The sequence below is a fragment of the Vipera berus genome, assembly GCF_964194415.1.
Source record: "Vipera berus genome assembly, chromosome: Z".
In the NCBI taxonomy this organism is placed as follows: Eukaryota; Metazoa; Chordata; class Lepidosauria; order Squamata; family Viperidae; genus Vipera; species Vipera berus.
In genome coordinates, this window is record NC_138205.1 from 41,999,621 (window position 1) to 42,020,947 (window position 21,327).

The 21,327-nt window shown below is 38.4% G+C and overlaps 1 protein-coding gene across 1 annotated transcript; it reads right to left on the reverse strand.

Annotated features, from left to right (window-relative positions):
- Positions 1 to 437: 437 nt before the first annotated feature.
- Positions 438 to 19,642, reverse strand: ODAD4 (outer dynein arm docking complex subunit 4; the record flags this gene model as incomplete). Its single annotated transcript, XM_081345661.1, has 12 exons — positions 438 to 966; positions 3,080 to 3,158; positions 4,415 to 4,515; positions 5,682 to 5,878; positions 6,623 to 6,709; positions 9,802 to 10,009; positions 11,387 to 11,611; positions 15,795 to 15,948; positions 17,008 to 17,069; positions 17,891 to 18,044; positions 18,430 to 18,561; positions 19,529 to 19,642. 12 exons carry the CDS (start codon positions 19,640 to 19,642, stop codon positions 671 to 673), a joined length of 1,809 nt encoding a protein of 602 aa, XP_081201787.1. The 3' UTR covers positions 438 to 670.
- Positions 19,643 to 21,327: the final 1,685 nt, after the last annotated feature.

Below are 21,327 nucleotides of genomic sequence, written 5' to 3' on the forward strand. Positions count from 1 at the left end.
GGAATTATGATACTGACAAGCAGCATTTTCATATACAGATGTCTATTACTATTAGGTTCTGAATAGCTTTTTTTTTCTTACTTGCATGCATTCACAAATGTATTTCTTAGTAACTTCTCTTCCACATAGAAAAGTATTAAATATATGGTTCAGCTTTTGCAAAAGGAAGATTCCAAAATCTGGGTAGAACTCACATCTAAATTGCTTGTACAACAGGACCTCTTGTGCAACCTAATATCCAAAATTATTACTACTGAAAGATTTCATTCTGCAAATGCTTGCTGTCTTTTGCCTAAATTCAGATTTATATTGTGAACTGAAATCCTTCAACCAGTTAGCTATCTTGCAGCTAAGATTAACTTTAATTGGTTGAGCTATTCAGTGGAAGACAATATAAAAATATAAAATGAAATATGCTCAGAATTATTGCTCTTTATTTCAATTAACTAAACTTTATTAAAGAGTCCTACATGAACATATATTTTCTATTTTCTTGCAACCTCTTTATAAAATTATATACTTAATAATTATTTCATTTGCATTTTATTTAGTAGCCTGAACGTCACAAGCAATAATGTAAGGAGAAAATATTGTGAGGCAAAATGGTTTACCACAACAAGACAGTTCCTAAATTACAAACCAAAAGCAATTTTCAACAAACCAAAACCAATTATCCCTCAGTTTCCTCACTCAGTTTTTCTGAGTCAGGTTCTTTCTCAGATTCTTGCCCAAGTTCTTCCCGTTCGTCTCCTTTCTTCTCAGTTTCTCCTTGATCTGGTTCTCCCTCCATCTGTTGCATCTCCCCATTCTCCGACGCAAGCGCCTCTTCTCCTTCTTGGGGTGATACCTCTTTCACTTCTTCAGATTCAGGTTTCTCAGCTTCCTTCTTTTTTTCTGTATCGTCTGCATCTCTCTTGAGTTCTTCCTCCTCCGACTCTTCTTCCTCCTCCTCTTCATCTTCTAATTCTGGGAAATAATAAAATTTCAATGTTTATATCCATGTGTACTCTCAGGTTTATGACTTCTCAGCCATATTTCCGTTTTACAGCTATGGGAGAGGCAGGATTACTAAGGAAAAAACACAAAAAAATGAGGACAAAAAAATGAAAGAAACATAAATGGATGGCTTTTGATTTCCTGTTCAGAGAGCAGCTATATTATTCTTTTGTGCCTTCACCTACAATATGCAATTGCTTTTTGATAGTGGACATAAAGGTATGGAGATTCCTGACTTATCAGGAATAGAAAAAGACAGGAGGCCCACTCAACAATCCTCAGATATTCATTCTAGAAAAGAAATGAAGACTACTATGCTGAATTCATGTATACCAACACTGAAGTATAAGCTTAAAATCAAACATAAAAATGTGGTCAATCAAAAATAGAAAAATGCAGTGCTACCTACTAACCAAAAATAAGAGAAATACTGCCACCTACAGGACAAGCGTTTCTATGCAGCTGCAACGCTTATTCATTTACTTTTAATCCAAAACCCAAAATCATTGCATTCCAACATTTAATGTTGCCCATAGATTTTTGAGACATTATTATTATGTATTAAATACATTTGTAGTGTTTATTTACAAATGCAGGTAATAGAGACTTATCAGAGATTTTGTACTTTTAATTAAAATTGTCTATTTGCACATTTTATTCTTTATTTTCTGTTCAGCACAATAGGATTAATAGTGTATTACCTCTTTTAATTAATTTGTTTCGGATCCCTGAACATCTGAAATACCATTGACTGTTCCCTCTTTTTTCTATGTCTGTTACAAAATAGAGCTCAAAAATAGCCTTCTTGTTATTGCTAAATTGATGGCTATCACATTGTCGTTGCTTTTTATTTTCCTTGGAGATCACAGAGTGCTACAAACAGTACTTATGCGATCTTGTTTTAATAGTTTATAGATTTAAAATTTGGAATGTAGTACTTTTTATTCAGTTTTGAAATCATATTTCTTATGTTGAATAAGGTGATCCTATTATATAACTCTGAGCTGATTCTTGGTGATCTCAGAAAGGCTACACTATGGAAATGTGGCCAAGATCTAATGATCCAAACAAAACCAAAAGCAAAGTAGAAGATAAAATAATAACAGAAGATGAAAGTGATATTACTGAAGACTCCTCAAAAGCCCTCCATTTTTAATAAAACCTCAGAGGGGGCAGGGAGAAACTATCCCATAATTGCTATGGAGAAGCAGCATCTTCTAACTTTGGTTCCCCCAAGTTCCAAAGCTGTGGGTCAACAAGGGGGCCCTTCTTACATTATGTAAGAGGCTATACAAAACCCTGTAAGGGAGAAAGTCCCATAGGCACTCAGTTGTCAAGTCATACTTTGCAGATTTAACACATACACTTCTATTTGACTGTAACCAGTGCAGAGCTGACAATATAGGTACAACTTGCTCCCAGATTGGGAGCCAATTAAGATACAAGATGCCTTAGATTGGACTAATTGTGATTTCTGGACAATTATTTAAACAGAGCTCCATACAAAACACATTGCAGTAGTCTGTGAAAATGTTACTATCACTAGTTCTGCCTGTACCAGGTAAGAAAACAGTTGGTGTATAGGCCAAAGTTGGTTAAAAGTTTTCCCAACTAGAAGCCTCTACGTGCTGTTCAAGCAGAAGCCATGAGTCTGGAAGAACACCCTCCACCCACCCTCCAGTCACAAACCTACAACTGGACAGGTAGTGCCTGTTCAACAGGGATACCGCTTGGCACCTAAGGAGAATCCCAATGTACAAATAGCAACTCCATTTTGCTTGGATTAAATTTAAGCTGTTGCCTTCCATTTGGACTCTCATAGCCTTCAGATACCAATTATTCTTAGCACACTAATGCCACCACATCCAAAATTGTTGGATGACTTCTTTTAGTGATTTCTTACAGATATTAAAAAGCAAGGGGTGGGGGAGAATATCCTTATCATACCCTCATAACTGAAGGACCATCAAGCTGACCTCCGTTCCCCTACCACAACTGATTAAAACCAGGAAGGAAGGAATGGAACCCTGGCAAAACATGTTTGCCTGGAATATTCTGTAATCAACTTGGTTCATATACCAACCTTTCAGTTCACGCATTCTCTCAAGTCTCTGTTCTTCTTTCAACTCTTTGATGAACCCTTTGTTGGCTTCATCCAGAGCCTGGGAAAAAATATAGTCTGAATGCCCAAAAGAAACTTCAGAAAGATTTTAAGAGATATTCTCCTTGCATACTTAAGTTTCTTTAGTGTCAATTTACACACTGAAACAGTGTTATCAATATGTGTACTTGTAAGATATGATTAACCAGGAAAAGCATAGGAATTGGGGGATGGAACCCTGTTTTGTTTCTTTAAAGAGAGTGGCACAAGGAAACTCACATATGTAAGTCAAACACAGTTATCTGGCATCTTCCAGTCATCAGAAAGGTGCCACAAGACTCTGTTGAGTGGAAAACTGGGAAAACAATTAAGTTGTTAGATCTGGTAAATTGTGCAGCATGTGATTAGAAATTGAAAGAAAATGTAGTGGCTCTTGACAAACACAGGTCCCAGCTTTATTGACTTTTTAGAACAAGTGAAGAGGTCTGTTGAGTTCTTCAACAATAGCCAGCCAACAATTTCAGGAAAACTACAAGCAACTATGAAGGCACTTCTTATCCATCTGTATATCCCAATATCTTGTTTAGTTTCATGTGTAAAATATGACTTTTCCCCGAATACAGGTAGTCCTCACCCTATGACCACAACTGACCCCAAAATTTATGTTGCTAAGTGAGAAATTTGTTAAGTGAGTTTTGCCACATTTTATTACTTTTCTTTTCACATTTGTTAAGTGAACCACTGCAGTTGGTAAGTTAGTAACTCGGCTGTTAAGTAAATCTGGCTTCCCCATTGATTTTGCTTTTTAGGTCACAAAAGGTGATCACATACCCTTGGACACTGACACCATCATAAATATGAACCAGTTGTCAAGCATTCGAATGTAAATCACATGACCATGGAGATGCTGGAACTATGATAAATGTGAAAAATAGCCATGAAGTCATTTTTTTCAGGTGCCATTCTAACTTTGAATAGTCACTAAACGAACTGTTGTAAGTCGAGGATTACCTGCATAACTAATTCTCTATTAAAGCTAGTACTGCATTTTCTTCAATTTTCAGAATCAAAGGTAATTGTAGCACAATGAAAGGATGCTTTTGCTTTTGCCTATGCCTCCTGTGGTCTTCTAGATTTACTATCTTCCTGTAAAGAGGCATCACATGTCATGTACTACTTTACTTTCTCAAACTCAGGACAGCCATAAGCTGCATTTTGGGAAGCCCCTATTTATCTTATCAACTTACCATGAAAAGAAATCATTGGTCCTAATCCTTCATGCAATTTTTTTCCACCCTCCATTTTTGTGTTACTTACAATGATGATTGCCTGCTGAGCTGCATCATTATGAATACGTTTTGCCTTCTCTAGAGCCTTTTCAAAGTATGTGACTGCAGACTGAAAATCCTCCAGTTTAACTGTGAATACATAAAGAGAAACTGACACATGTAGTGTTCATGTGACACATTTCCAAACTGAGTACTGTACAGGAAACAGGATACTACCTACCTAATGTAAAAACTGCCCAGGACGTGAGTAGAACAGTATTTGGTTTTGATTTTTAATATCAATAACATTTTTAACTTTTTGTATAACAACAGTGTTCATTAGATCAAGTCCTTTTGAATGAAGGAATTAAAAGCAGTTAACTGGATGTTTAGTTGTCTCCCTTCATCCTTTTAAAGTTAAGAGATCACTATGCTTTCAAGATATAGAAGCAATCCTGTAGTTTTAAACAGCAATCTGAGTTGGACTCATTTGCATTTTAACAGTGAGCATGTACAAGATTGTCAATATCTTGGCTAACTGAAGTTGCTAAGTTGAATAGTAGGTGGCAATTTTCTCTACCACAACATACTAAACATATCGGTGGAGATTCTCTTATACAGCAAATAATGATAAATGGGTTTTCATTAAATGGGCCACATCTGGAATACTGCATCCAGTTTTGGGCACCATGATGTAAAAAAGATGTTGAGACTCTAGAAAGGGTACAGAGAAGGGCAACAAAGATGATTGGGGGACTGGAGGCTAAAACATATAGTGAACGGTTGCTGGAATTGGGTACGTGTAGTTTAACGAAGAGAAGGGTGAGGGGTGACATGATAGCAGTGTTCCAATATCTCAGGGGCTGCCACAAAGAAGAGGGAGTTAAGCTATTCTCCAAAGCACCTGAAAGCAGGACAAGAAACTAGTCAAGGAGAGAAGCAACCTAGAACTAAGGGGAAACTTCCTGACAGTTAGAACAATTACACTGGAAGATTTTAAGAAGAGACTGGACAGCCATTTGCCTGAAATGGTATAGGGTTTCCTGCCTGAGCAGGGGGTTGGACTAGATGACCTCCAAGGTCCCTTCCAACTACTACTACTACTACTACTACTTCTTCTTCTTCTTCTTCTTCTTCTTCTTCTTCTTCTTCTTCTTATTATTATTATTATTATTATTATTATTATTATTATTATTATTATTATTATTATTATTATTATTATTATTACAGAAGAAGGAACTCTGTTATGTAAAACAGACCCAGTCCAGCCAGTAAAGATAATCATTTGGGTGTAAAGCTTATGCAAAGCAACTTACCCTGTGCCTGTGCCACCAATACACCACCATTGAGCTGCCACTCAATGTCTCCCTCTTCCTCTGCGCACTGCAAGGACTTTTCACCATAGTCTCGAGCTTCAGCTGCTTTGTTGAGTTCTAGGTAACATCTGCCAATTTCGTGGAATAACCAAGTTTTCTCCAAGTTACTCTTCATAAGAGGAATCTTTTCCTCCCAGCTTTGCAAAAAAGAAACGTAAAGATTTATTTACAGAAAATAAATTTAGCCTTTAAAAACATTATTCTAGACTCCCATAAAGCTTCTGCCAAGCCCATTAGTGACAGTATAGTCAGATTCCTGATTTCTATTTTTATATAATTGTCACAAATGATTACAACTCTGTTAAGGGTGGGTCAGAGATGAGATTCAGAGATTAGAGATTACAATTAAAATGGTGGGACCTTATAGGTCTAAAGGAGAGCTGATAGATATTTGTCACCATTGAGAGTTGGCAGCTAAGACTTCAGGAGGCAAATTTTTGCTTTTGTCAGAGATGGGGATTATACAAGAATCCTTAGCCTAAATCTAGTGCTAGTTACTATCATCCATATATGATAAACCGGTTTTCAGGACAAAAAAACAATTTCAAGTTTCCATAATAATAAAATTTTCTTAATTTAGTAGTTTCAGCCTTTAACATTAAATTTTATGCATCTTCTCATTCTTTGGGACATTCACTAGATTATAAGTGAGGGGTCTCTGTTCCTCCCAATGACCTAACAGTGTCTTGGCTAGGACTGATGGGTTGGCATTTGGAGGCTACAGGTTCCCACTAACCTGGATTCCCATTGTATATCCCTGGCATAAATAGCTGTTAATATATCATTACTTTTCTTTAACTGACATTGCTGTCCTTGATCATTTATAATCAAGTAAAGTTAAAATAGGACAAAGGCCTTATCACTGTTTGACTTCCACGTACGTGTCAATGGCTTCCTGAAAGTTGCCCATACGGGCATGTACCCGACCAATGTTGTCAAGGGCTCTGGAGATGGCATCAGTCAGGTTGCTGCAAAAAAGGCAAAAGCAAATGATCTGATACTATTACAAAAATATCTCATCAGCTATCACCAATCCTGGATACTATCTCTATGCATTAATGTACTGTATAGTGCACTATGAATGTGTACAATACTTGAAAACATGAGTGGCAGTTTATGATTTGTAGTATGCGTGTGACCTCTGCCTCCATTTTGCAGCCCCAATTTACATTTCCAAAATTTAACAGGGGAAACTTCTCAATGTTGCCTATTTATAATGAACTGAAGAGGTGAATAGATGTGTTACATGCCTGTGAAAATACCCCTTCTCATCTTCCAAACCTGAACAAGGATACACAGTATTTTGCTCTGGTAACTTTGCCCTTGCAGACTAAAAAAAAAGACTGCTGTTAGTAAATTGTCTAGGGAACTCAGACTTATTTCATCTTTAATATGTATCGTCTGAGAGAAGTGATATGTAGAATCTCCTTGATGTCTCTAATTACTGCTGTATTGCCTGTAGATATCCAAATCCAATTGTCCATAAAAATATAGAAAATTTTTCCCAATGTTTTTTGCCTGTTAAATATTGCATTACTACATATTAAAATTTACATACTATATTTTATTGCACCTTACTTAATACACCAGGATAATTTATTTATTTTTTATTTTATTTTATTTTAATCCCATTTATATCCTGCCCTTCTCCGAAGACTCAGGGTGGCTTACAATTTAAAGCACAAATCAATGTGCTTAGCAATAGCCTTCATTCTATGTATATGCCTGCTTATTAGGGCTTTCGGCCCCATCTCAAGCGGCATTATTACAAAGTCAGCTTTAATTGCCCCCAACAATCTGGGTCCTCATTTTACCTACCTCGGAAGGATGGAAGGCTGAGTCAACCTTGAGCCTGGTGGGACTCGAACCTGCGCTAATTGCAGGCAGCTGGTGTTACTTAAGGAGGCATTAGCCCACTGCTCCACCAAGGCTCAGTTTTTTATACTGATAAGCTGGTAGGTTTACAGGTAGTCCTCGACCTACAACCATAATGAAGGCTGTCCACTACAATCACAAGTGGTGACAACTATTACGTTAAACAGACTCATTTAATGGCTTCCAGCCCGTTCTCCCTGATGCCAGTTACTCAAATGCATGGGTCATTAAACAAGCATGGAGTACCTCGTGGGTGGATGAGGCCCTGGGAAGCCCATCATTCGCTTCAGTCTAAAGGCAGACAAGCAATAAAAGGCTTTACCAGCTTTATCCCGGGCGGTGGTGGTGGTCGTGGTGGGTGGGGGAAATGGCCCAGCCTAGCGCCATATTCCAGTATCAGAGAGGCTTCCAAGCAAGCCTCTGTGGGAAAAGGACCTCTGCCCTAACAGCTGGGCATTGGGAGGAGCAATGTTTCCTTTGCTTAACCCCTTCCCTCTTCCAGAAATCCTCATTTCAATAAACAAACAAACAAACAAACAAAAATAGCTGGCAGACATACTTGTTGATTGTTCTCTCCTGTCCCAAGGTGCTGAAACTAAACTCTCCACCCCTGCCCTCCAATCTCAATCCCATTTAACCACCTCATTTGCTAATTTACTGCAGGTCTGGAAAGCTGATGGAAAAAATTATTAAGTTCTTAGCTTGACAAGTGACTGCCAGGCTGAAGAGTAGAGGAAAGGAAGAACGCAAGCAAAAAAAATAAAATAAAATCTTCCTGCAACTTGTGTGGAGATGAAAAAAAAAGTTCAGCTCAAAAGAAAAAGCAGCTACAGCACAAATGTGCAACAAATGGCCGCAGCAGAAAGCTGGGTCCTAAAGGGAATCATATAGGCAACACTTAAGCAAGGGAAAAATTTAGGGAAGCTTGTTCTGGAGCTGCCACTGTTGCATGTCCAGAAGCCCAGCAAGAGCCAGGGAAGGTTTGCAGTCTCTCAATGGCCAGCTGAGCAGAGCAGAAAGCTCGGAAAGCAACTGCCATTTCTGCTAGAAATGGTTGAAGCGCTGAAAATGACAGCTGCTTCCAGGAGGTATGGGGAACAGGCCAGAGCAATCAGGACAGGATGGGGGGGCAGAGATGTGAAGGGGCTGGGATCCTTGTGGTTGGTCATAAGAGTGAATGACTGCAGGTGCACTGCAGCCACCATCACTTTGAAACAGGGCCATATGTAGCTTTTGTGGGTACTGTCGTAACTTCGAATGGCTGTTAAGTGACCGGATGTATCCTGAGAGTTATCTGAATAGGTTTATTTGAATTTGTTTTTATAGATTTAATATTTGTAACTTTACATTGTATTTAACTCTCCTTATTAATTTTATATGGAGAATGTATTGTATATTATTATATATATTTTTCTTACTCTACACTGGTCATGGATCAAAATAAAAGTTTTTTCCCCCCTCAAAGATGGGTATCTTTTCCGCTTCTGCCAAAGTTGCCTATCTCTGCTTTAAAGAGTACAAAGGGACCCAGCAAAACAGCAGAGGAGGCTTGGAATATTATTCTGCTTTTTAAAGTATTGTAAGAACAAATCAATTATATCAATAACTGATTAAAAAGATTAAAGAAAACAATTACATGATATGGATCATTTTTTAAATTGTTAAAAACTTATCTATTAAAAAACTTTTCTTTTACATATTTGAGAGAGCAATAGGGTAAGGATTGCAATTCAACCTTTTTTAATGGCTAATGCTGAATTTTTGTGATCATTGGAGAGTGAAATCACAGCAGAAATAATTTAATTCAGTAAAATGATTATCTTGAAACTATAGGTTAATCGTAAATCTTGGAATTAGTGTGCCTAAATCGTAAAATGTCATTAAAGGGCCTCAGCAATTGAGAGAAAGTAGTACAGTGGAAAACTCTACTTACATTTATCTTTTTTTAACCATTCCACTGCAAATAACTCTAAGCTCAAGATAATAGAGATATTATAGGGAAGTTAGACAGGACAGACTTGTCTAGCAATGGAAACTTTCTTCCAAGCAGCTCAGGAGAAGTGCATACACTGATATGTTGACCACACACTGTTTTCTAATCATTAAAAACTAAAACATATTAATCCCTCGGGTAATTTTGTTTTTCCCAGGAAAGGCAAAAACTGGGTGATTGCTTCTTTCCTACTTTTCTTTGGCAATGTCCAGATCTAGCCGATGGCTCTGCAAAGCTGCCATCATATTCCCCATCTCAATGTGAGCGTTTCCAATGCAGCTGTAAAGATTTCCAGCCAGCTCGCTCCTGTTGGAGATTTCATCATCAGACCAGCTCTGGATTTTTTTCAGTACTTGCTCAGCTTTCTGGCAACTTCTTTCAGGGCAGCCACTGGTCAGCACTTAAGGAGAAAAAGGGGAGGGGAAACACCTCTGCATGAGCAAATACGGCAATCAAGCATGCACGCACTGAAACAATGCACAGAATTTCGGGACAATCATATGAAACACTTATTTAACACAAACTATCAAGTTTTTCTCAGCAGGTTTGAGGATAATAGCTAATTTAAAGGTAAAGGTAAAGGTTCCCCCGCACATGCGTACTAGTCGTTTCCGACTCTAGGGGCCGGTGCTCATCTCCGTTTCAAAGCCGAAGAGCCAGCGCTTGTCCGAGGACGTCTCCGTGGTCATGTGGCTGGCATGACTAGACGCCAAAGGCGCACGGAACGCTGTTACCTTCCCACCGTAGTGGTCCCTATTTTTCTACTTGCATTTTTTACGTGCGTTCGAACTGCTAGGTTGGCAGAAACTGGGATGAGTAATAGGCGCTCACTCTGTTACGCGGCACTCGGGATTCGACCCACCAAACTGCCGACCATTTGATCGACAAGCTCAGTGTCCTAACCCACTGAGCCACCGCGTCCCTTAATAGCTAATTTAGGTGGTGTTAAAAAGAAACAAGATACATTCATAAGACAGGGCAATTAATGGCCATTAAAGTTGATTCCTACAGTATATAACTCCGGAATCACAGGCAATCTAACTCAAATACCAGCAAGAAAAGCCTTAGATACTTCCATGCATTGCTTTTAGTTTTAGATTATATGTCAATTATAATGAAAAATGAATCATTTATTGCACCTGTGCATTAAATTGTATTATTATTTTATCTTATTTTTCTTTTTTCCCCTATTTTATTTTTTATTTTTCTAAATAAAAGCCCTCCAAGATTTCTCCATGCATGAGAACTTCATGAACAAACCTGATTGGGTAATGAGTGATACAGAATGCTAGAGTATAAATGAAGCAGCAGTGTTTCTCTTATATTCTTAAATTTGCCTGGAGTTTTGTACAGTTTGATACATTTCACATATATCTAAAAGAATAATTCTCTCACAAAACAATGCTAGAAAATATCAAAAGACATTCAGATAATACCCAAAAACAGATTTTGGAATCTGCTACTTTCTGAGGCTACAGGAGATAATACTTTAGAAGAACAAGTACCACTCAGAGAACTTACTAATGGGTGCTGAGGACATTTTTTTAGTGAGAAATATGATCCTACATACCAAAATATTATATTCTATACATTAAGAAGTCACACATATTACATACAGTATATTATTTCAAACAACTGGCAAAAAACAAGTTGGCAGGATCCTGAAAGCACATTTTCTTATTTAGGACAATCGTTGTTCTGTAAATATTGCAGATCTATCTTATTTGAGGCAGCACACAAGCAATCCCATTAATAAATTTTCACCTGAGCCACCTACGCATATCAATGTCCTCCATGCTCTTTAGTATGTATCTTGCCACCTCAGAGGGCTTCCGCTTTTGATCCCGGGTCCATCTTTTCAACATAAGCTTGCGATCTCTGATCCGGGCATAAATAGGCTTTTGCTGCTGCCAGAAATCTGTGCGAGTATCCAGGTAGGAAAGACCCTCCTGAAGTAAGTCTCCAACAGTTACTCCCTGCTTGGTAACGCTTTTGATCAACTCTGCAAGAAAGCCAGAAGCAAAAATAGGGTGAGTTATTTTGAGTAGATAAGTAATAGATATATTATCAATCCAGTTGGTGTTAAAATACTATATTTGCTAGACTCAAGAGTACTCTTCTCAAATGTGGTTTCCTCTATAAATGTTTTCCAGACACTTCTGAAAGAGAGCTTATTTAAAGAAAAACTTCCAAAAGTTGATATGCTGGTAGTCTTTGACTAATGACCACAATTGGGCCCAAAATTTCTATTGCTAAGTAAGACAGTTATTAACTGAGTTTTGCCCCATTTTACAACCTTTCTTGCCAGAGTTCTTAAGTGATTCACTGCAGTGGTTAAGTTAGAAATATGATTGTTAAATGAATCTGGTTTCCCCGTTGGCTTTGCTTGTTAGAAGGTTGCAAGGGGGTTATGGAGTTTGCAGTATCCGCTGGGATGCTGCAACCATCAAAAATGAATCAGTTGCCAAGCATCTGAATTTTGATCACATGATCATGAGGATGCTGCAATGGTTATAAATGTGAAAAACAGTGATAAATCACTTTTTTCAATGCTCTTGTAACTTTGATAGGTCACTAAATGAACTGTTGTAAGTCTATGGACAAAAAGATCTGTAGGAAGAAAATGCAGTTTTTCCCCCACAACTAGTAAGCATGAAGATGAAAGAAGTCTTTCAGAGGAAGAAATTTCCTTAAAAATATTTCAATCACTTTTTAAATTATTCAAGCAAAAAAATGCTATTGAAATACAAATAACCAAAGCAGAAATCCATGCAAATACAAATTCAAAATGTTTGAATTGTGATTGTTTAATTAAATAAATCTTACAGTTTATAATATGGGGCTAATCTCTCTTTTAAAATAATACTGGCCTCTGTAGATATGTGGGGCTTATATGGATATGTCATTTTAAATCTTCCTGAGCAGAGGCAACTGATCAGCCAATATCTTTATTAACTAAGGATTATGAGAACAAAAGTCCAACATATTCAGCAGCTGTGTTAGAATCTATAAAAATATGGATGTTTTCAAATTAACTAGAACACTTCATCAAGTAAAGATGATGAATCAAGTATTGCTTACCCAATTAACAACAATAATAACCATCACCTTTGAGGTCTTTTAGTCCAACACCCTGCTCAGGTAGGAAACCCTATCCAGGCATGTCAAACTTGTGTTGTCACGTGATATCGCGCAATGTATTGCGAATTTTTCCCCATTGCCAGCAATGGGGTGGGCACGGTTTCAGTGTGACGCATCCAGCCCACAAGCCGGCAGTTTGACACACCTGCCCTATACCATTTCAGACAAATTGTGAGTCTCTTCTTAAAAACTTCCAGTGTTCACAATTTCTGGAGGCAGTTTGTTCCACTGATTAATTGTTCTAACTGTCAGGAAATTTCTCCTTAGTTTTAGGTTGCTGCTCTCTTTGATTAGTTTCCATCCATTGCTTCTTGTCCTGCCTTCAGGCGCTTTGGAGAATAGCTTGACTCCCTCTTCTTTGTGGCAGCCCCTGAAATATTGGAATACTGCTATCATGTCACCCCTCACTCTTCTCTTCATTAAACTAGACATACCCAATTCCAGCAACCGTTTCCTATATGTTTTAGCCTCCAGTCCCCCAATCATCTTTGTTGCTCTTCTCTGTACTCTTTCCATAGTCTCAACATCTTTTTTACATAATGGTGACCAAAATTGGATGCAGTATTCCAAGTGTGGCCTTACCAAGCCATTATAAAGTGGTATTAACACTTCACGTGATCTTGATTCTATCCCTCTGTTAATGCAGCCTAACACTGTTTTGGCTTTTTTTTGGCAGCTGCAGCACACTGCTGATTCATATTTAAGTGATTCTCTACTAGGACTCCAAGATCCCTCTCACAGCTACTATTATTGAGCAAGGTACCACCTATACCAGAGGCCCCCAACCTTTTGGGCACCAGGGACTGGTTCTGTGGAGAAAGATTTTTCCATGGACCAGAGGGGGTGGTGGTTTCATGTGCTGCCTGCATCCAGCGGATGAAGTTTCACTTGTTTGTGTGGCCCGGTTGCTGGTATGCAGTGGCCCGGTGCCGGTCCACAGACCTGGGGTTGGGGACCCCTCACCTATACTGTACCTGTGCATTTGTTTTTTTCTTGCCTAAATGTAGAACCTTATTTTTCACCATTGAATTTCAAGTCTGACAAGATCCTTCTGTATCTTAAGCCTATAATCTGGAGTGTTGCCTATTCCTGCCAGCTTGGTGTCGTCTGCAAATTTGATGAGTTCCCCATCTAACCCTCATCCAAATCATTGATGAAGATGTTGAAGAGCACTGGGCCCAGAACAGAGACCTGGAGCACCCCACTGCACACTTCCCTCCATGTAGATGCAGTTCCATTGCGGACCACAAACTGAGGACAGCCGGTCAGCCAACTATGAATCCATCTGCTGGTGATGCTGTCTAACCCACATTTTTCTATCTTATCAAGTAGTATGTTGTGGTCTACTTTATCAAATGTCTTACCAAAGTTCAAGTAAATGATATCCACAGCATTCCTCTGGTCCAATAATTTTGTCACCTGGTCAAAGAATGCAATAAGATTTCTCTGGCATGATCTGTTTTTGACAAACCCATGTTGGCTTTTGGTAATGACTTTGTTTAGGTGTTCGCTGTTTCATTGTTTATCTTTTCCAGAATTTTCCCAGGTATTGGGGTCAGGCTGATAAGTCTGTAGTTTCCTGGATCCATTTTTTTCCTTTTTTGAAGATGGGAACTACATCAGATCTTTTCCAGTGCTCTAGTAGTTCCCCAGTGCTCCAGGATCTTTGAAAGATAGTTCAGTGGTTCTGAGATCACATCTGCCAGTTGCTTCAGAACCTTGGGGTGTAATCCATTTGGTCCTGGTGATTTGAACTCATCTAGGGTGAACAGGTGCTCACTTACCATTTTCTTGCCTATCTTAACTTATGTTTCTTATCTGTTTTTTACTGTACTTTCTTTGATAGGTTGGACTGTTTTCTCCCTTTGTGTAAAGACATGCAAAAAAAACCAAGTTATTCTGCTTTCTCCCTGTTGCTTGTCACCTTCTTGCCACTTTCTCCGCTAATGGACCATCATTTCCTTAACTTTTTTCTTGCTTTTTATGTGTTGAAAGAAGCTTTTTTGTTACTTTTGACTTTTGTCACAAGCCTTAGTTCATTTTGAGCCTTAGCTTTCCTCACTTCATCTTTGCATGCTCGAGCTATTAGCTGATATTGTGCCCTAGTTATGTGTCCCTCTTTCCACTTTTTATACTTGTCCTTTTTGTTTTTCATTTATCTAGTATTAGTTTACAGTGATTTTACTCAGTCTGCTACCAATATCAGATGTTTTTCATTGGAGATGTTAAGGATTGAATAGAATTGTCTGGTTCACAAATAATGCTAAATCATACATTACAGTTTGCAGGTTATAATGCTGGACAAAAACATTCTGTAGCACTAAAATCGAATCACTTTATGGTTTAATGTATACATGAGCCCAACCTCTTCAAAGAAGCTATCCTATTGCTGATAGGTAATATCAGCACACCTAACAGACTACCTTAAAAAAATAGAAAACACAAAATCAGTACAGATATAATAGGAAACATTGAGTGATGCAGCAAGAAACTAAGGGATCATACATTTTTCTTTTCTGCTCTTGTGTTTCATTTATCTGTATCCTTTTCTATTTTGAAATAGAAAATATAACTATGGTCCGCTTGTTAAGATGAAATAACTATTGCTTGCCTCAAATCAGATTTAGAAGAAAGGAATCAAAGTGTGTGATTGGTGTTTGAGCCCCCCTATTTTAGCCTACCAACACCAGAAAGCTCTACCTGAAGGTAATCTTACAGAGCCAGTCAACTTCTCTCTCTTCAACAATCCTTTCCATGGACTTGTCAACTAAGGAAACTGCATAATTGCAGAGGATTCTGAAACTTGTTAAAATATGCTTGTACTTCACTAGCAAGCTTTCACATTTTGCTATCATCCCTTCACAAGCTGTCTGTTCCTTAACCATGGGAACAATTTTAGTAGTGCACATTGCAGAAAAGATTATTAACCTAGACAAGAAATCACTTTCCTGAAAAAGTCAATTTCATAGGAGCAGACAAGCTAATGAGGTGTGTAGTTCTGAGATTCCCAGGCCCCACACTATACAAATGCACTAAATTAAAACCTTCATCCTTGAGCAGTTTTTCCAGAAAAGCCTTGTCAACATAAAGCTCTCCTAGGAGCTGCCGTTCCATCTTCTCATTCCTCACAGGAGCCTGTTGTTTACTTAGGTACTTTGCATCCTTCTTGATATGGAGTTTTTGCTTTGCTTTTTTACTCTGTTATAAGAAAAGAAAAGAAAAAAAATACAAGGACAATTATTTTTTACTTCTCCTTTCTCTGCAGCATTATTTCTTCAGAAAGAAACAAAAAAGGAGCCCTGGGAGATAGCAATGCTGTCCCTCAAACTAATAGATCCAGGAGCACAGATTAAAACAAACTGAACATTTCAGATTGAGATGGAAAAGGGGTTTCCACAATGTGAGAGGTTTGGGATAATATGATTAAAAACTCAAGAATTATGTCAATCAGTGAACTCACGTAGATGGTGATTCAGGGTATGAACTGTAAACACAAAACACCTTGTCTTACACATTCTATTACTTCACTATGCAACTTCCTCCAAAACACCAATTTAAGGGCAGTAACGATACTCCCCTATTTTAGAAGGTTTTCTCTAGATGCTTAGCTAATGTATATGAAGCTATTTAAACAGTTGACAAGTATAAATAGAAATAGATAAAACATTTGGCATTTTAAAAATCCAGTTTAAATGAAGGGAATTTAAGGATATGACTGGAACATTCACAATCTAGGCAAAGTGAACGGCTTTTAAAGTGCGATTATTATTTTCATGACCTTCTGTTCTGATATTGTTGGGTTCTGCATGGTGCATGCTCTATTTTTGCCCCATTAAAATATTGTATGAATAATGGAATATATTTCGTATCAGGTATACACGATACAGTACAATAGATTACTGTAGTCAGCATCATCACTAGTATCCAACACTTTGGAAGTTGTTTTCCTTCAGGTGAGATCAAGTGGCTCAGGAAAAATAACTGATCAAATATCATCTTATGCAAAACAAGTAAAAAGCAAATAGAAATTTTAATTATTTTTTAATATTCATAAACTATTCATACATGGATAGGATGAAAGTAGTCTTCAGGGAATGAAGATATTGCTACTTTCTTGAAAAAGGTCAATGAATTGCAAAACCCCACCATTCTTATTATCTAACCTGCCCCAATGTCATGAAACCCATTCCACTTTTTCTATTTACTCCTAGAATAGGCACAAGATAACCACTTTGGGAAAAGCTGGAGAGACTATACCTCTGCCTGGCGACTCAAAAAGCAGAGATCTGCTCTATTCTCCAATCTCACGGATGATGGGCCTACAGACAGAGAAGGTAGCAAGTGGTCAGGAAGGCCCTAAAAAGCACCTACTGCAAGTAGTAGCCATGATATGTGCAAGAAAGAATATCAACCTTATTAAAACACACACACATTTCAATTCTCTATAGTCATACTTTTTTTGAAAACATAGTTTATAATATCACAAAATATTTCAAGTGTGGATGAATCACAGTTTTGTATAATGGCGTATTATCTTTATTTCCCCAATGTATTTTCCTTAAGATACCATTGCCTTATCTGGATGTGTAGTATACAAACCAGTGTACAATACAATATTGAATTAGGGTCAGTGCTATCCTGCTTAAAGTCTACCCTCCATCATGGAAATTCAGTGGGTGACTCTGGGTCAATCACTGTCTTTCAATCACTTAAAAAGATAGTTTAGGGAAAAATTGGAGGAGGGAACACTATGTATGATCCCTTGTGCTCCTGAAAGAAAGGCAATCTATCAAACTGAAGATAGAACCAGAATCTTTTTTAGAAAGTATTTTAAAAATATCCCATTTGTTTCCTTTAGAAATATGGGAAATAATAATGAGATGGGCTATAAAAAAACTTTCAGTTACAAAAGTACGGTAGTTGTTCTTGAAGGCTACATTAATACTTTATTTGGTTTTGAAAAGAACAAAATGAATTCTCTGGTTCATTTACTTTTTGCAGAAGTGAAAATCATGTATTATAGACAGTCGTCACAGAGCACAATATTTGACTGGGGTTTTTTTTCATATGTTTTCTATCACATTCAAGTCAGACAGATAAAATAAAATAACCTTATATCAAAGAAAACCATATTGCTTACTTCCAACTGAATTTTCAATTGCTTCTTTGGACTTCTGAATACCCAGTCTGAATTTCTGCAAATCAGGGCGAAGTTTGTGCCCTCGATGATAAAAGACCAAAGCAAATTCAAAATCGCCCATGGTATACAAGGCTTCTGCTTTTTGATACAATCCCTGCAACAGAAAGGAAAACTATGAGACTGAAAAAAGAACAATTGGAAGAAATATATATTGTATGTGCAAGTGAACAGCAAATATACATACATTTGTCCCAACATCCAATAATTTGTCAGATATGATCAACTGGAATTAGAGCACAATTCAGGAATATTTTCCCTCTCCATTACCAGTTTTATACTGTTTTATTTAATTCTTTTTAAGAAATGTTCTTCCAATTTATCCCTTTGCACGTCTAATTTGCATTTCTTTCAATATGATTTTCTAACCCAGTATTTTTTTCCCAGAATTGGGAAAAAGACATCTTTCTTCTAGCAATAAACTAGATAACCCTTGACAAATTTTGAAACCTCTTGAGTATGGAACAACTATCTCTGCTTACCTTAGTAAATTCTTTGTCAGAAGTCAGAGAGGCTTCTGCATCTTTTAGGGCATTTTCTGTATCTCCAAGTCTCAAGTAGCATTTTGAACGGGAAACAAGGCAGTTCCTGTCACCAGGTTGAAGCTGTAAGGCCTAACCCATAAAAATAATTGTTTTCAATCTCCCTTATATTATTACTGCCATAAGCTGAGCATTTCATACCCAATATTTCTCTGGTGAAAACAGAGATGTATTTTTCTTATGCATATATTGTATTATATGATTTATAAGCTGCACTCCATTGTTATTTACTGCTAAACTCTGGATGTTGTGATCATATTCTCTGCAGTACCTATACTCTCTGTCTTAAGTATCTTATTCTTGATATGAATGCCATGAAAAATTCCTTCTCTCCAGCTTTTCTTCTTTTATCCTTTTCCTCCATTTGTGTTTACAGAAAGATCTAATAATAAAGGAAACATAATATTGCAGCAACATGCATATTTGCTGATGAGAAAGCTTCATCTCAAAGATAGTAGGGAGCACAGAGCCAAATGAAAAATGAACAAGAAATTTGCTTTGTCGCTGTTGTTACCAGCTTTGAAAACTTGCAGGACCCTGGGGGTTGAACAGTGTCTCCTACACTGCCTTCTCTATTCGGATAGCATATCTAAACAGCAAATATCTGGACAATCAGAGTGCAGTAAAGGCAGGCAGAAAATTCTAACTTTTTGCTGCCCCTCATAATTACTGGAGCTTAGATGCAATAGCCTAATTCACTGCCTCCTTCCAGCTACAATGTCCCATTGTTGCAGCATTCCCCAGTCACACAGAACTTGACCTAATCACATCTGGGGACCTGATCTGGCTACCCAGGTGACCCAGATGCAAGTCCCCAGCCTGCCATGCAGCTCTTCGGATGACCTGAGGTCCATCTCTGTGCAGCTTTGCTATGGAAAGGAGATCAAACAAGGCTCTTGAACTCCTCTTCATGGGATTCCCGCTCAAGTATTAACCTTTCCCAGCTTTCGGTTAAATCTGCCTGCCCGCTTAGGAGGCAGACTCATTTCTCCCCGTCCATCTAGCAACTTCTCCGAATATCCATATAGAGAATGCTCACGTAGGTGTAGTAGGACAGAGCTTTGCTGAGCTCCCCGCGCCGGCTAAGCATAGTTCCTTCCGCCATGAGGCTGGGAAAAGTCCCACGCAAAACTTCCCCCTCGTTGTCCCCCATCTTGGAAGAAGACAAAGCCGAGAAAGACGCGACGCAGGTTGCCTGGCAACCTGAAGCCTAGCAACTGCAATACTTCCGGAGATTCGACGGAAAGCCGAATGGATCAAAGAATTGCAAGACTTTGGAACAAGCTCTCCAGTAGCTTAGAAAACTATGTAGTATTAGGATTGTCGTGCAAAATTCCGAACGATCACTAGATGGCTTGTTGTATAGATTTTTGTACTCCAGATATAGTATCCCTATTTCATATGGGTTTCCTTTTGCAGAACTATTAATCTAAATTAAACTGTGCCCGATTTTGTTTATTCTTTGGCTGTCACTGTTCCCTTTCCTCTATTAAAAATCACATCTTTGAGCAGAGACTTTATTTAAGCATCTCTTCATAATTTAACAAAGGAAAAAAGTAAAGTCTCCTTCAAGACAAGCTCATCTGGTAGGGATTACATGGACAGATCCTTGAAAATGCTTCTGCGTGTACTGCAACCTGGTAACACAACATCTGCAAGCAAACAAGTTCAGAGAGCACCAAGCACACCACAATTTTTCTGTTTTCAGATGGAGAGATGTCCAAAGTGGCCTCATCATAACAGGTTCAGTAGAAATTCTTTTAAAGCACACTAGACAGATAATTGTTGCTTCCCATTTTTAATAAGGTAAGTTCTAGTCAAATTTGATTCATTTCTTGGCAGATCCACAGATCCCTTAAGTAGAAAACAGACAATAGGCTAATAAAAATAGAAGAAATAGTATTTTAGTTTCTCAGCAAAATAGTTGGCAGGTCGTTGTAGAATCAATTGACTTCAGGCTCTTATCATGCTACATCAGCCTTCCAGGGGTACTGCTGATGAATTGCCATAATCTTCCTGGTTTCATGGTCAAATAGGAAGGGTAGTTAACACCACTGAACAGTATTCAAAATGGGTGAAGTAGGATAATGTGGGAAGTCAGCCCCCCAGAGAAGGAAATATTAAAAGGGCAGACAAATATATTTCCTTAAAGGATCTTAAAGAGGCAGAAAAGCATGCCCAGTTTTCTTAATAGCCCCAAATCTAGGGAAGAAAGATCCCTAGAATCAACACCAAAAATCTAATAGTCAAAAGCCACGGCCCCAGGGAAGCAGGATATGACCCTTGGGACATAATAGGATTAACCCGCCACCATCAGAATACCAGAAGGGCACACCCAGACTCAGGTCAAAATATATGACACAGGAAATATAAAGCCTCAAACAGGAACAGGAAACAATCTCAAGGGCTCAAGAAGGTATAAAAACCCACTCCTTACATGTGCTCATTCTCTCTTTTTTCCAGAGCCATCTTCCTGTCTGGCTCTCCTCTTCAATAAACTGTAACCTTCTTTCTAAAGCAGTCACTATGTTGTTTATTCCTGGTGTTGTGACTCAGGGCCAGCCTGTGGGTCCGACAGCCGGGTCCGATGTATCGGAGGACTCAGATGTGGGGGAGGAGGGAAACGAACCGGCTGATGATGATTTGGAGGCTTTGCAGAGTCCTCAGCCGGGGACCTCTTCTCAGCTGTGTGAGCCCGAGAGTGCGGAGGATGATGACCCACAGCTGGCCCTGTTCAAGGACGCCCGACGCAGGAGGCAGACGAGCAGGGACAAACAAAGAAAGACTATGGGACTCCTCGGGAGGAGGCACAGGGAGACCACGCCCTGAGCTCTCTAT